The sequence below is a fragment of the Chenopodium album genome, chromosome 12, assembly GCF_948465745.1.
Source record: "Chenopodium album chromosome 12, dcCheAlbu1.1, whole genome shotgun sequence".
Lineage (NCBI taxonomy): Eukaryota > Viridiplantae > Streptophyta > Magnoliopsida > Caryophyllales > Amaranthaceae > Chenopodium > Chenopodium album.
The window spans coordinates 13,281,460-13,297,247 of NC_137845.1; the positions used below are offsets into that span (position 1 = coordinate 13,281,460).

The 15,788-nt window shown below is 34.3% G+C and overlaps 2 protein-coding genes and 2 non-coding genes across 5 annotated transcripts; 1 reads left to right on the forward strand and 3 right to left on the reverse strand.

The window, feature by feature from the left end:
- Positions 1–460: 460 nt before the first annotated feature.
- On the forward strand, positions 461–3,936 carry LOC145572048 (uncharacterized). The gene is made up of 2 exons (XM_081631067.1): positions 461–3,119; positions 3,360–3,936. Exons 1-2 carry the CDS (start codon positions 461–463, stop codon positions 3,770–3,772), a joined length of 3,072 nt encoding a protein of 1,023 aa, XP_081487193.1. The 3' UTR covers positions 3,773–3,936.
- Positions 3,937–4,989: 1,053 nt separating this feature from the next.
- TRNAL-AAG (transfer RNA leucine (anticodon AAG)) lies at positions 4,990–5,070 on the reverse strand. The gene has a single exon. It is a non-coding gene; the product is annotated as a tRNA-Leu (tRNA).
- Positions 5,071–6,840: 1,770 nt separating this feature from the next.
- On the reverse strand, positions 6,841–6,921 carry TRNAL-AAG (transfer RNA leucine (anticodon AAG)). The gene has a single exon. It is a non-coding gene; the product is annotated as a tRNA-Leu (tRNA).
- Positions 6,922–7,966: 1,045 nt separating this feature from the next.
- LOC145570369 (auxin-responsive protein IAA13-like) lies at positions 7,967–12,014 on the reverse strand. Of its 2 annotated transcripts, none has more exons than XM_081629422.1 (5): positions 11,313–12,014; positions 10,499–10,800; positions 9,870–10,005; positions 8,508–8,569; positions 7,967–8,432 (listed from the first exon to the last, which is right to left on the reverse strand). In XM_081629422.1, exons 1-5 carry the CDS (start codon positions 11,759–11,761, stop codon positions 8,368–8,370), a joined length of 1,014 nt encoding a protein of 337 aa, XP_081485548.1. In that variant the 5' UTR covers positions 11,762–12,014; the 3' UTR covers positions 7,967–8,367. The 2 variants fall into 2 exon arrangements, with proteins under 2 accessions (XP_081485548.1, XP_081485549.1); XM_081629423.1 differs by having other exon boundaries at positions 7,967–8,417; positions 11,313–12,012.
- Between the last annotated feature and the right edge of the window lie 3,774 nt (positions 12,015–15,788).

Below are 15,788 nucleotides of genomic sequence, written 5' to 3' on the forward strand. Positions count from 1 at the left end.
ATATTTACTTAATATTATAGTTGACTAAATTTATATTAACAGTAATAGAAGCAAGTAAGAAACTTAGCTTAGAGAAACACATTCTCTCCATGTTTATTGTCGGAGATACTCCCAATAATTCCAAATTTTTTTACATCTTCATTTCTCTTCTTTATAGATTTAACATCTTATTTTATATAATCCAATTTGATTAAATAATTACACAAAATATTTATCTAATCTTTTATATTATATAGTATACTAATATGTACTTAATATTATGGTGCTTATTTATTAACCAATCTTATATCATTTATCTTCCTTCTTCTTCTTCTTCTTCTTCTTTGTTCTTCCACATTTTTTCAATCAAACTCCCCTGACCCACAAGAGCCCACCTCATGTTATTCATTCAGCAATCATGAAAAAGTAGTTACACTAAAATTAGTGTAAGTAATTAGTAGAAGATCACTTAATAACAATAATGCAGCTTATACTTGAGTTGTCATTCTTGTTGTTCATCCTCTTTTACTGTTACATTGGTTGTTGTTACACTGTAAGTGCCGCGAATCACAGTGATGAAGCCTCTGTCCTGTTATCGATTAAATCGAGCTTAGTCGATCCATTGGACCGGCTTCATGACTGGAAGTTATCATCTGATGTAAATGATTCAGCTCATTGCAGTTGGACTGGTGTCTACTGCAATGAGCTAGGATTCGTCGAAAAGCTTGATGTATCGCACATGAACCTCAGTGGGAAGATTTCTGATGAGTTTCAACAGCTGAATTCACTGTCATATCTGAATTTATGCTGTAATGGGTTTACAACATTGTTGCCGAATTCTGTCACAAATATCACTTCTTTGAAGTCCTTAGATGTGAGTCAGAATCTGTTTTCAGGGGTTTTTCCTTTGGGATTTGGTAAGTTTGATGCTCTGACTTATTTGAATTGTTCTGGAAATAACTTTGAGGGTGATCTTCCTACTGATTTAAGCAATGCAACTCTCCTCGAGACTCTTGATCTTCGAGGAAGTTACTTTGCTGGATCAATTCCTGCTTCCTACATGAACTTGCAGAATCTGAAGTTCTTAGGCCTGTCAGGAAACAATTTGACAGGCAAAATACCGCCTCAGCTCGGGCATCTGTCATCTTTAGAGACCATGATTCTTGGGTATAATGTGTTTGAAGGGAAGATTCCTAGAGAGTTTGGTAATCTTACCAGTCTGAAGTACCTGGATTTGGCAATTGCCAATCTAGGCGGCGAAATCCCAGCTGAATTAGGTGGGTTAATTCAGCTGGATACACTTTACTTGTATAAAAACAATTTGGAAGGCAAAATTCCTTCTACAATTGGTAATCTTTCATCCTTAGTTTCCCTTGATTTGTCTGATAATTTATTATCAGGGGAAATTCCTGCTGAAATAGGTGAACTGAAGAACTTGCAGCTGATAAACCTGATGTTTAATAATTTATCAGGTTCAGTCCCTTCTGGGATTGGTAAATTGCCTCAGTTGCAGATTCTTGAGCTTTGGAATAACTCGATTTCCGGTCCTTTACCGAGTGATCTTGGTAAGAATTGCCCCTTGCAGTGGCTGGACATTTCATCCAATTCATTTTCGGGTGAAATTCCGAATGGCCTTTGTGATCAAGGTAATCTCACTAAGCTCATTCTGTTCAATAATGCTTTTGATAGTTCTATACCAGCTAGTTTGTCTAAATGTAACTCATTAGTTCGTGTTCGAGTCCATAATAATCGCCTTTCTGGTTCTATACCTTTGGGTCTTGGGAAGTTACCTAAGCTTCAGAGATTAGAACTTGCAAATAACAGTCTGACTGGTAGCATTCCTAATGATCTTGCTTCTTCGCCTTCTCTTTCGTTCATCGATTTATCAGGAAACCTCCTACATTCTTCTCTGCCTTCCACAATTCTGTCCCTTCCTAATCTCCAAACTCTGATGGTCTCAAAAAACAATTTAGGAGGTAAAATTCCAGATCAGTTTCAGGACTGCCCTTCACTTTCTGTTCTTGATCTTTCTTCGAATCACTTTACTGGTATGATCCCAACAAGCATTGCTTCTTGTCAGAAACTAGTCACTCTAAGCTTGAAAAACAACCAATTAAGCGGTGAAATTCCTGAGTCTATCGCGATGATGCCTTCATTAGCAGTTCTAGACCTCTCCAACAACACCTTAACAGGCCAAATCCCGGAACATTTTGGTAGTTCACCAGCTTTAGAGATGTTCAATGTATCACATAACCAGCTTGTTGGTCCAATTCCATCAAATGGTATACTTAGGGCAATCAACCCGGCTGATCTAGCAGGAAATAAAGGCCTTTGTGGTGGGATCCTTCCACCTTGCTCTGCAGCCTCATCCTTTAGAGAAGAGAATCAAAATCTTCGAACCAAACGTGTCCTTACAGGTTGGGCAATAGGGGTTGCAGCTGTGTTAGCAGTAGGAATTGCAATCTTAGGGGGCAACATTATGTACAAAAGGTGGTACGCGAATGGCACATGCTTTGAGAGATATGATGATTCAGGCAATGGGGCATGGCCTTGGAGGCTAATGGCCTTCCAAAGACTCGGGTTCACCAGCAATGACATACTCTCCTGCATCAAAGAATCCAATGTTATCGGAATGGGAGCTGCTGGTGTAGTCTACAAGGCTGAGGTACCGCGACTCAACATGGTTGTGGCAGTCAAGAAGCTGTGGAAAGCAAAGACCGACATTGAGGCAGGGAGCGCAGGTGATGATCTTGTAGGAGAAGTAAACCTTCTAGGGAAGTTAAGACACAGGAATATTGTCAGATTGTTAGGATTTCTTCATACTGATAAAGATGCTATGATTTTATATGAGTACATGCATAACGGAAACCTTGGAGATGCTTTACATAATAAACAAGCAGGGGGGTTGTTAGTAGATTGGGTGTCAAGATATAACATTGCAGTTGGAGTTGCTCAAGGACTTGCCTATCTTCACCATGACTGTCATCCACCAGTCATACACCGAGATGTTAAGTCGAACAATATATTGCTTGATGCCAACCTAGATGCAAGGATTGCTGATTTTGGATTGGCTAAGATGATGATCAAAAACGACGAAACTGTCTCTATGATTGCTGGTTCTCATGGTTACATAGCCCCTGGTAACTCCCTAATTCTGTTTATTTTCTACAATGTAATGATATCTTATCTGAATTACTACCTCCGTTACATATTATTTGCAACGATTTGACATAAAATGTGAGTAGAAAATCTAATCATTGCAAATAATATGTAACAGAGGTAGTATCAACACGGATGTTGCACCCATAACAATGTAGGATCAATACTATTTAATTCTTTGTTAAACTAGTGATTTGTTCTGATCTTTTGTTGTGATGCAGAGTATGGATACTCATTAAAAGTAGATGAGAAGAGTGATATATACAGCTATGGGGTGGTACTATTGGAGCTCATAACCGGTAGGAGGCCGATAGACAAAGAATTCGGAGAGTCAATAGATGTTGTGGAATGGATAAGAAACAAACCAAGAAACAACAGGTCATTAGAAGAAGTGCTTGATCCTAGCCTAGCAGGTAACTGTAAACATGTACAAGAAGAGATGCTGCTAGTGCTTAGAATCGCGCTCCTTTGCACCACAAAGGTACCTAAAGACCGTCCCTCAATGAGAGATGTGATCACAATGCTAGGTGAAGCAAAGCCTAGAAGGAAAAGCAGCAGCAATAGTTTAACTACAGCTAACATAGACAAGGATAAACCTGTTTTTACTGCTTCTCCTGTAAATGGCAGCATATAGCCTAAACCCGAATGAGACCGAAATCTTTCCTCTCTAGGATTAACTAAGTTATTCTGCATATTCTTAGTTGTAACTTTGTATGTAGCAATTTTTTTTGTCCACTTTAATTATATTTTAGTTTTTGTTATATTTTGTAATCAGATTGAAGTTGGTGTTCAATAGATCAAAATCAAAAGAAGGGGGTATAGATTATATTTCTTCAAAAGATAGAATTCTCCTTCAATATTGTACCCTTTATTGTAGATTATTACAAAGGAAGCCTCAATACTTCAAGGAAAAATAATTGCTTAAGAACTTGATGAAAAGCTTTGGTCTACGTAACTTATTTTTGCTGAATTTAACTGTTGTTTTACAACAAAGTGAGCTTATAGGTAAGTGCAGACTTGCAGCATATACCCTTGTATTGCACGTTGTAAAATTTATCTTGTACCCGAGTACACCTATAAATAAACATGGACGTAAAGCGAAAATTATGCAAAAATTGCAACTGGAAAACTGGCAAAGGACCATTCTATTGATAAGTCTTGATTGTTTAATCGTATTGGACTAGATTAGTTGGGGCCCAAAAATCAGACGATCAAAAGCCCATTATACTGAAGTCAGAGGCCCAAGCCCAGTAATTGTTGAACGCAAGTAAAAAAAAAAATAAAAAAAATAAAAATAAAAAAAGACGACATAAAAATGTAAATTGTTGAGAGTGGGATTTACAACAAAGTGAGCTTATAGGTAAGTGCAGACTTGCAGCATATACCCTTGTATTGCACGTTGTAAAATTTATCTTGTACCCGAGTACACCTATAAATAAACATGGACGTAAAGCGAAAATTATGCAAAAATTGCAACTGGAAAACTGGCAAAGGACCATTCTATTGATAAGTCTTGATTGTTTAATCGTATTGGACTAGATTAGTTGGGGCCCAAAAATCAGACGATCAAAAGCCCATTATACTGAAGTCAGAGGCCCAAGCCCAGTAATTGTTGAACGCAAGTAAAAAAAAAATAAAAAAAATAAAAATAAAAAAAGACGACATAAAAATGTAAATTGTTGAGTCTTGATTGTTTAATCGTATTGGACTAGATTAGTTGGGGCCCAAAAATCAGACGATCAAAAGCCCATTATACTGAAGTCAGAGGCCCAAGCCCAGTAATTGTTGAACGCAAGTAAAAAAAAAAATAAAAAAAATAAAAATAAAAAAAGACGACATAAAAATGTAAATTGTTGAGAGTGGGATTTGAACCCACGCCCTTTCGGACCAGAACCTTAATCTGGCGCCTTAGACCAACTCGGCCATCTCAACTTGCTGGTGTTAAACAGTAAAATTTATTATTTATAATTTTTTGCTTCTTTAACATGTTACAAACGCAAAAAGTTGGTTGCATAATTTTATTTATTTTGTAAAAAAAGTACTCGTAATATAGTTGGTAAACCCAGATTGGGAGCATCTGTCTGATCTAAAATTGTAAACGAGGCGAGTTCCTAATAAAAAAAAAAAAAAAGTTGTTTTTAAATATTTTTTAAACTCGTTAATAAATGAGCCTAAATATGAATATAATTATACTGGTTCATATAAATTTTAAAACAATGCAACTTGATAATATATATATGTGAAAAAAAAAAAAAAAAATTCATTATTATGATCATGTACAAACTAGTTAAAATAATTGGTTCATCAAATAACCATACTAGATTTTTTTTATAATTATTTACTTATTTTATACATAGGACTAAATTAATATGCTTTATTTTAAGATTTTTAAAGTTGAAGTGTACAAAACTTGTTTATTAATCTTGAACTCAAATCGCTTAATAAACGAGTCATCCACAAACGCTATAATTTCCTACAAGCCAAGCTTGAAAGCTCGGGCTTGAGCTCAAGTCCACCTAACAAAACAATGTAGCACTCTGATCAGTAAAGCCTTTTTGTACATGGAAATGACTGACATGATGAGGAATTTTCATTTCAAAAAACATGTAACATGGTATGACAATAATTTAAACTCATGATATTATAATAAGATACAAATCATACCACTGAATCAAGTCGTATTAAATTAATCCAAAGACATTTACTAGGTGTCTTCCATATGTAATGCATCTGTTAATTCAATGCTAATTTTTGCATATCAAACGCAGGGAAATGGTTTCTAGAAAATGGTGATGCAGTCCCAAAATGATCTAGGTAAAGTATTTGCAAAACAATAGTCGTAAAAGACTACTGAGGTCTGAGGTCTGAGTACTGATAGATCGAGTAATAGGTACATATAAGACTAGTATGGACTTTATGGAGTATGTTGCTGGTCTGCTCAAGCCCAATCAACGTGTTCCTCTAATTTAAACACCGAGTCCTACTGTTTTATCAGTGTACAACAGTAATCGAGTACAACCTTGACACACATGAGTCTGTCCTGAGAAGTTTAAGTTAACACTCGGGGTAATCCTTTGCCTCCCTACTTATAGGATTACCCCGAGTGTTAACTTGTGTGCTCCTAAACTTACTTCATAATCTTGTTGTAAATCTAAACAAAAGATGGAAAAAAAATACAAATAACAATTAAAAGGGTGTACTCTGTAATAAACATAGATAATTGCAGCTGACAAAATGCCAAAAATGCAGTAGGATAAGGACCGTTGCCATTGAATCAGCACAAATTTGTCAAGAGGAATAAATGCTCATTAGAGTTAGATATTGGACCATTTTGTCAGGAAAAAAATAAGAGGTGCTGGACCAAATTATGAAAATCAATAGAGTGGCAGAATACTGGAAACAAAAATAATTGATGATTGGACCAGTTATAATCTATATATATGCAATAGTCAGCAGCCCATTATATCAAACAGGGCTGCAGTTATAAATGATGAAGATAAGGACCATAAATATTATGTCCGGAATAAATAATCACGATTTAAGACTTTATGTTGATAGTGTAATTTGAACGGGATAATGTGAGGACTTCACGTTAATAGTATAATTTGAATTGATTATGTATTAATGTGAGTTTGACAACTAAATGTGGAGACTGATGAGAATAAAATCTACTAAGCTTAAAAAAAAAAGGTTGCATAAAAATGTTGAGAGTGGGATTTGAACCCACGCCCTTTCGGACCAGAACCTTAATCTGGCGCCTTAGACCAACTCGGCCATCTCAACTTGTTGTCTTAATTTGACTTTAATCTATTTATTTATTCAAAGAAAGAAATCAGTAGTCAATACGATATTAAAATTCCAAAAACAAAAGACATAAGCAGTAGTTTCTAATTTTCTATGATTAGTATTAGTATTCATTTTTTTATTTCTCTTATATACACATAATCTTTGAGATAGTTGTTTCGGTCATTTATTTTACAACATTAGCATTAATTCATATTTTGCTCGGAAGATGAAGTCTGCAAAGAGTTATTCTACCTCTGTTAATTTATGTACTCGTATTTACTTAGTACTGTAGTTACCATCTACATTCTACATTAGACTCTTGTTTCTAGTTAACGTAGAGTGATGTTAAAAACAGTTGATAATGTAAGAAAATAGTTAAAAGATAGGTCAAGGAAAAATGTGATGAAAACAAGAGAGAATGAAAATTCGTAAACATTGATGAATAAGGCAAATAACTAAATAATGTGTACCCACTATTCAAAAAAAGTGTATCAAAATTGAAACAAAGTAATAACGGGCAAGTATAAATAAATAAATAAAATTCCCATTTAAAATGTGGGTGCATTGTACATACAAAAATAAAATAAAAGGTATAGATACTACGAGTATACGAGTAATAATATGTGGTGTACTGGTGTTGGATAAAAATTACATAAGATTGAACTTGAAAACCAAAAATTAGCAATTGATAAAATACATCAAAATCTAATCCGAGTACTTCACAAAATATGGGAAAACCGGCAAAGGTAAGTGCTGATATCAGATAAAAACCCAACAACAAATACAGTATTGTAACCCGCAAAAATGTCCAACAACTGACCATTAGATACACCATTGGCCATTGCTACAGGACTAACACCAGTCGAGGCCAAAGCTCAAAAGTTATACTTGTATTTTCATACAATATCACGTCTATACTACAAGAATGAAACAGAGCATCACAAGTACCCGGCAATTGCAATTCTTGCACCTACGACAAGGCAAAAATAACAGCAAACGCCAGAATTTTTTTTATATAGAATGTCATAGACTCATAGTGATGTAGAAGGTAAAAGCAAGGCTTCATAGAGCAGAAGCCATATAAACCCATTTCCATTACAAAGGCAAAATCCAAGTTCATTCAGTATTTCGAAACACCAAAGAAGCCTTACAAGTTACAACCTAGCACCCCATATATATATTTACACTAACAGAAAGCCAACCCTGACAAAGTATGCAAATCATGTGTACTAAAAAAAACCCAAAAACCAAAAACTTATGGTAGAATAAGGGGGAAAATCAAAAGGAGATTTTGTTGAGAAACAAATATATCAGAAGCAGAGGATCAGTTGTTACTAGGCAACGTATGCGTTGTACGAGTATTCAGCACCATTGTACTCTCTTTCCAGTATTTAGCTTCAGCTTTCTTTTTCTCTGTATATAAAAACATGATGAAGAAATGGACTATATAGGCCTGCTTCTTTGCTTTGCACTTCTCTCTTCTGATCTTGGAGCTGAATGACAAGAAACTAAAAATTACTTGAGTATTAACTATACAGAAAAAGGAGGGATTTTACAGCAAACTTGAAAAGGCATCAGCTTACCAAGACCATTAGCTTCAGATGTCCTCATGATTCTAAGCCGCTTCACAGAGCTGAGGAACATCCTGTAATGGTAACAACCAAAGGCGGATGTAGTGCATAAGTCTTGTGTAAATGAAGAGTAAGGAATTGAATTAATGGAATTCAGTGGGAAGTAAAATTCTCTATTAAAAGTCATTTCAGAGCTGTGATTAAGAAAGGTAATCAAGCTTCAACTATCCAATTAAATAACTTTTTATCCCAGGCTTGTAGACAATATAACCTATTTTCAAGGAAAAGTCTACCATAGTGAAAAACTTCCCATATAGCAAATGGCCCCAAGCAGGAAATTTCTCAGGCGACTAAAGGTTAAAAGTTACCACAAAATAACATCGACCATTGCATGCAGAGTTTCCAAAACAAAGAAGACTCTACCCTTGGACACGATAACGATCCAAAGCAAAACAAAACAAAACTATTAATAGTGTTGCGGACACCATGTAATTTGAACATGTCTTTTCCATGTGAATCCACCGATTTCTATAGTAATTTAAGAAGACCAACGATAGGGAGGGAAATGGAGCAGCAGTGCAGCACAACACAAGTTGTTCTCTTAGATAATGACACTTTGTCATATCTTATGCTAATGATTGTGGAGGTACATATTCCAAATCATCTATAATTGCGTGTCTTCATATTTAGCCAGAATTTAAATGTGTTTTAAAGTTTACAGGACCACCACATCACTATATTACGACTTAAATCAGATAGCACAATGTATCCAACATTACAACTATCCAACTTCAATATGGTAATGCTAGCTTCACTTAATTAGAATGTCAAATTGCCAAAAAAAGAGTTTAAAAAAAAAAAAACCTAGTTGATACTATTGTCCTGTACTTTTCACCTTGCAAAAATGCTTTTAAGAATCAAATAGATTTAAGTCAGGGCTTAAAAATTTAGTTCAGGGTTACTATGTTCAGTTCAAAGCTCATAAAATCCTAGTAAAGATAAGTTAGGGCTAATAAATTCCCATTAAGGCTTAGGCATCCAAATAAATTCAAGCACACACAATTAAGTTAAGTTCAGCTCGATAGATTCAAGTTATTCAGGTTTAAATAACATATCATGTACAAACATGGTCGACATGTGAGAACACCACGCTATAGCAAATCATGCAACATGTAGTTCTTCCTCTTTTTTTTTAACTTGTAGGTTTATGAATTCTCTTAGACAAATGCATGGCACAACAATACCAAAATTTCTGAGTGCCAAATTGACATGACAGAGTGTTGGCCAAAAGAAATTGAAGAACCAAAATAAGTTTTTGAAGCATAAAAAATCTAAGCATAATCTGAAATTCTGAATCAAATGGATATTACATACCCCCATGGAACATCTCCAACAAGCATCCAGTCTCCATCTTTGTCTTCATACGTAAGCACAAAATCCGATGATCCATCTAATAACTTGGAGGGTCTTGTTGTTTTGGGCATTAACATAAGCTCCTCTCCGCTTGATTCTAAGGGACAATAAAGTTAAGCGACAATCAATCACTAAACAGAAATATGTTTCATCATTTCACATGTTTTAACTATTGCAATACCGCAGCCGCCTGGCAGGATAGCACTAAGACCTCATGCTTTTCATCCTTAACTTGAATTTCGAGTCACTCTTGTCCATACAACTGTTTGTTCTGATCATAAAGTTGCTTTAAAGTTTATGCCATTAAACCTTTTTGTTCTTTTTCTCCCTTGATAGTTAAGCATTTATACCCTTTCACGACATTATCCTTTTAACAAGAAAACACAAAGCCGCCACTAATATAGTAATATGTAAACCATTAAAGAAAGCAACAAAAATATTCATATCAAATCAAATTAGCATATTAAGAAAGGATCCTCGAGTTTCATCACTTAAATTAATCATCTTATATTAATCCATCAAGCATATTATCTGTATCATCAGCAAAACACAATGAAGACTGGAAAAGGAGCAAAGTTGCAGGATCATACTCTCAACAGCTCGATTGGTGAACATCTCTTCCAACATTCGCCCTAACGACTCGTAGCTGGAGTGCGCATTGAGATCAACCTTCCTACCAATAGCAACACCATCCATATTCACTTTCACAAACAAGCAACTTTTCTTAGGAACTGTCTCCTTGGCATTACCCTTCTCATCAGAACCATACATCACATCTTTTTGTTTCATTTCATCAAACACTGCCTCATTCTCTCCATTCGAAACCGATTTCGATTGGTTTGCCATGCTGTTCATTCTGTATGCCCTTATAGGAGGCCATCCCACAACTTGACTGCTCCCACACAACAATAAACAACATCCCAACAAAAATTCATCATCAAAAAAACTTTCCACATAATAAAATGACTAAAACAAACAGAACCAACAAGCTATACAGCCAAATTCAACTAATCTCTAATCTATGAAAAAACCACCAATAATCAAAGTATTAAACACAAATATCATACACCCAAATAAACCAACAAATTGCACACCCAAATTCAACCCAAACACACAATCTCTAATCTACGAAAATACCACCAATAATCAAACACAAATATCATACACCCAAATAAACCAACAAGTTATACACACAAATTTAACCCAATTTCTAATCTACGAAAATACCACCAATAATCAAACACAGATATCATACACCCAAATAAACCAACAAATTATACACCCAAATATACCATCACCCCACCAAAAAAAATTGGGGACCAAAAAAAAAGAAAAAATTAATCAGCTAATTAAAAATTCTCAAAAACAGAATTAATGGAAAAAATATAGAAGAGAGAAAGATACCTAACAGCAGTAGGAGAGACAGCTCGCTTATTACCAGAAGAAGCATTGTGATTGTTAACAGGAGCAGAATTCTTAACAGAAGAAGGAGGTCTTAAACCCAGAGAAGAACAAGAAGAAGCAGAAGAAGGAGAAGACCCATTATTATTATTATTATTACTATTACTATTACTATTATTAGCAAAATCTTTAGCAGTGAAAATCCTTGGAATTTGCTTATGATTCTTCGAACCAAGACTTAACCCAAGTCCTAATTCAAGCTCAGAATCATCAGAAACCTCAAAATTAACATTCTGATGATGATTATGGAGGTGGGTATGATGTTGATTATGGTGGTTTAGGTTTTGCTGCTCAACCACAACTTCTTCCTTTGAAACAACCGTTGATTCTGATGAACCACCACCACTCGAAGCATCTCCGCCGCCATTACAGCCACCCATTACAGCTTCCATTGAAAATTCAGTGAAATTTTGGGAAAATTTGTTTGATTTTGAGAGATTATTGAAGAAGGGGGAATTGAAGAAGGGTAGGTAAAAAAGGAAGAAATAGAGAGAGAGGAAGGTGTGGGTGGAGATAGTGATGAAGGGTGGGTACCTACCTGTCTGGTATTGTGCTATGGGTCGTTTTTATTTTTCTTTGTATTTCCCTTCTTTTCCTCTTTCTCTCTCCTCACTTTTCATCAACATATATGATGCTCATTCTTGCCCCCTTTTTTTTCCCTTTCCCGGGTTTTGCCATACGTTGCTCTAACGGCTGTTTGACGAGAGATTGTTATATACACCCGGTTATATGGTATATCCACAAATATTATGTTCTTATTTTGATAATTATTTTTCATTTAACCGTCAAATGGAGAGATGTTCAAAAAAAATCGTCAAATGAAGCGTAAAACTAATTTTGGGTTAGTTGGGTGTACAGTACACCCAAATGGGTTACACCCAAATTTGTATATAATATTTCACTATTTGATGGGTGGTTATAGAAATTGAGTTGTGCCCAGTTAATTCCCAGATAAATAAATGAGGGTATAATCGTCTTTTCAAGTACCAACGGAGGAATACATGCGTCTTTTCATGTATTAGTTGAGGGGTACATGTATAATTTCCTCATCAAATAGTAAATGCAAGTTGTAACACAGTAATTGTACATCTCACCAAAAGTATTGAAAAAATGACCATGTTTTTTCGATATATTTACAAAAATGCCACCAGATTAACAAAAATTCGTTTATCTGACAGATAAACTTGTATTTGCCCATAGAAATTTGTATAGAGTAAGAAAAATCGATATTAGTTTTTGTGATAAATTTTTAAGAACTAGAGGAGTTTAGGGATGAGATTCCATTATGGGATATATTATGAACATTAGGATGTTACTCTACTTATTTAATTATGTTGAAAATTATTAATAATGCCTGTTGGTATTAGGGGCTATTTTGATTTACTGAACTGAGCTGAGTTGAACTGAACTGGAAATTTTATTATAGAAGGAAATTAGAAACTGAACTGGAGTGAACTGAACTGATTGGAGCTAAACTGAACTGAAAATAAGCCGAAAAGAACAAGCCCATATTATGATTCTAAGACAGTTTGTTTTAATACCAACATAGATTTTTGTTGACACCAACAACATATTTTGCGTTTGTTGGGTACTATTAAAGATGTATATTAGGATCATGATAATACCAACGGACATTATTAAAGTCTTGTAGGACTCGAGCAATTAGAGCCTAAGAAATTCTCGTTGAGCATCTAGAGTTTGTACTCCTTCTATCTCTTAAAAATTGTCTTATTCTCAACATTTTACTTTGTCCTATATCATGTGACCTACAAAGAAAATAGAGTGACGATGATGAGTCGTACTGAGTATCCGCTTTATGTGCATCTGATCACACTATGTAGCCGTTTGTAAAAAAAACAAAGTAACCCCTATAACATTGACCGAATATCCCTGTAATGCTAATTGAGTAACCTCTAAAACATTGACGAAATAACCCCTGTAACACTAACTAAAAACTCTATAATACTAAGGGGCTGTTCTCATTGACTGAAATGAGCTGAACTGAACTGAATTTATTATAGTTGAACTGAATTGAAATGAATATTTTATGAGAGAAGGAAATTAGGAGTTGAACTGAAATGATTAGAGCTGAACTGAAATGAAATAATCTGATGAGAATAGGGTCTAATTAAGGGTCTGTTCTCATTGACTGAAATGAGCTGAATTGAATTGAACCGAACTTATTAGATCTGAACTGAACTGAACTAAACTGAAATGAATATTTTATGAGAGAAGGAAATTAGGAGCTGAATTGAAGTGAAGTGAACTGAAAATAATTTGATGACTGATGACTAAGCATTATTTTTTAATTTTCTTAACCTTTTAATTTTTTGAATTAATTTCCTTAACCAAATTAATTTGTTTCTCAAATTTACCCTTCTGAAGTCCCTATCGTTTGCTTTATTTGGGTTTACCTTTGGTTGGGGTTATAGTTTAGGTAATAGATTGGGTTGAATGGGTTGATGGCGGTGGACATGGTGGTTTTTGGAATGATGGGAATCTGACCCCTTTTCCATCATTTTTCTTATTTCCCTTCGATATTTTATTTCATTCTTTTCGCCGATATTTTACATTTTGGTTGCCCTCTAGTTTGGTATGTGTCGGGTAGTTTTGCGTTCTAGAAGGAGTTTATCAATTTAATATTTTGATTACTTGAAGATATATTGTTTAATATTTTGGCAAAATTTTGTAAGGATGGGAGTGAGTTGTGTCAAGTCCGCTTATATACTACCCATCCTTTTGCGTTTGTCCTTTGACTAAGTACGCACCTTTAGTTTTATATTGTTATTCTACTTGTTCTAGGTAATAAGATTTTAGTCTAAGGATGTCTTATGCCTTAATTAACCCACGTTTCCAATATGTCAGGTTTATTCAAAACCAGAAGCAATGTAAATACAAAAATTAAGGGCTTGTTTTGATTTATTGAACTGAATTATTGATTGAAGCTGAGCTGAACTGAACAAAACTGAAATGAACTGAACTGAACTGAAAAAAGGAAATTAGGAATTGAACTGAACTGAAGTGATTGAAGCTGAACTAAACTAAACTTAAATTAAATTGAAGAGAACATACCCTAATTTACGGAAAATATATTCAATTTCGGTATATCTTGCGTTAGCCAGCTAAATGAATGTATAGATTAATTCTATAAACTATTTTAGTCAAGTGAGTTATAAATTACTCATATTTGTATACAACTAAATTCCTTTAGCATGAAAATGCACGACATTCAGCTTGAATTCAGCTGTTTGAATTCTCTAAACCTAAATCATGATAAATGCACACAAGTACACAACATATTAGTTTCAAGTCTACTTTAATTAGATTCAAGCCTTCTATCTTGTGACTTATGACCATGTCTTTGCTCAATTTTCATGTTTTTTAGCATTGACTTATAAGTACATTAATACCTAAGCAATTTTTCACTATTAAGAATTCTAATTTCCCTCAAAATTGGAGAAAAAAAATTCCTTTACACATTATAATTTCAAACGAAGAACATGTCATATGTGATGGTTGAAAAAATAAGTTAAAAATAAATAAATTAAAAGGAGCATGTGTTAGTGAAATTGTGATGGCTGAAAATATCACGAGAAAATGAAGGGAGTGTGTTTAGAGTCTCACGAGTGAAATGGCACAATGTCAACTGGACCCCCCACACTCCACTCCAAACGACAACCCGACAGCTTGTGGGACCCGCACGTCACAGAGCTCAATAACGTTGAATACAGTGCCACGTGGTAAAAGTAAATTATCTTTAAATAACACTATACTCTTTAATTACTTGTCTAATTATATATCTTGATATAGGTGTCTCTAATTTGTTGCTTCATTCTTTTTGGAAAGCATTTACTGCCTATAATACATATAATACATAATAATTGCAACAGTTTAGGCTCGGTTTAATGCACCTTATTTTTACTTATTTCATAAAAAATAAGTTCAGGTAAAAAAAAATAAGTTTAAATTAGATTATCATTTTATGTCCAGTTTTTTATTTCAAAATATCTTTAATTTCGTAATGAACAAAATTATGAAAATTACATATTAATAAAATAGACATTATTACGAATCTAACAAGATCCCACTTAATATATATTTTATTTATAGATTATCGTACATTTAAAGTCAAAGTTTGGTCAAATCAGACAATCAGACCAGATCATATCAGACCAGATCATATAAGTTTAGATAAGCAAATATAAGGCGAACTAAACAGGGCCTTAATCCTTGTTCATTTGAGCTGCTCTGCTATAATAATAATAATAATAATAATAATAATAATAATAATAATAATAATTGCTACTCTGCTCTGCTGACACTGCACTGCTCTGCTATGTTGACACCTACTCTGCTATGTTAAAATATGCTCTGCTTAAAAGCTCAAAAAAAAAAAAAAAAAAAAAAAATTATTGGGTG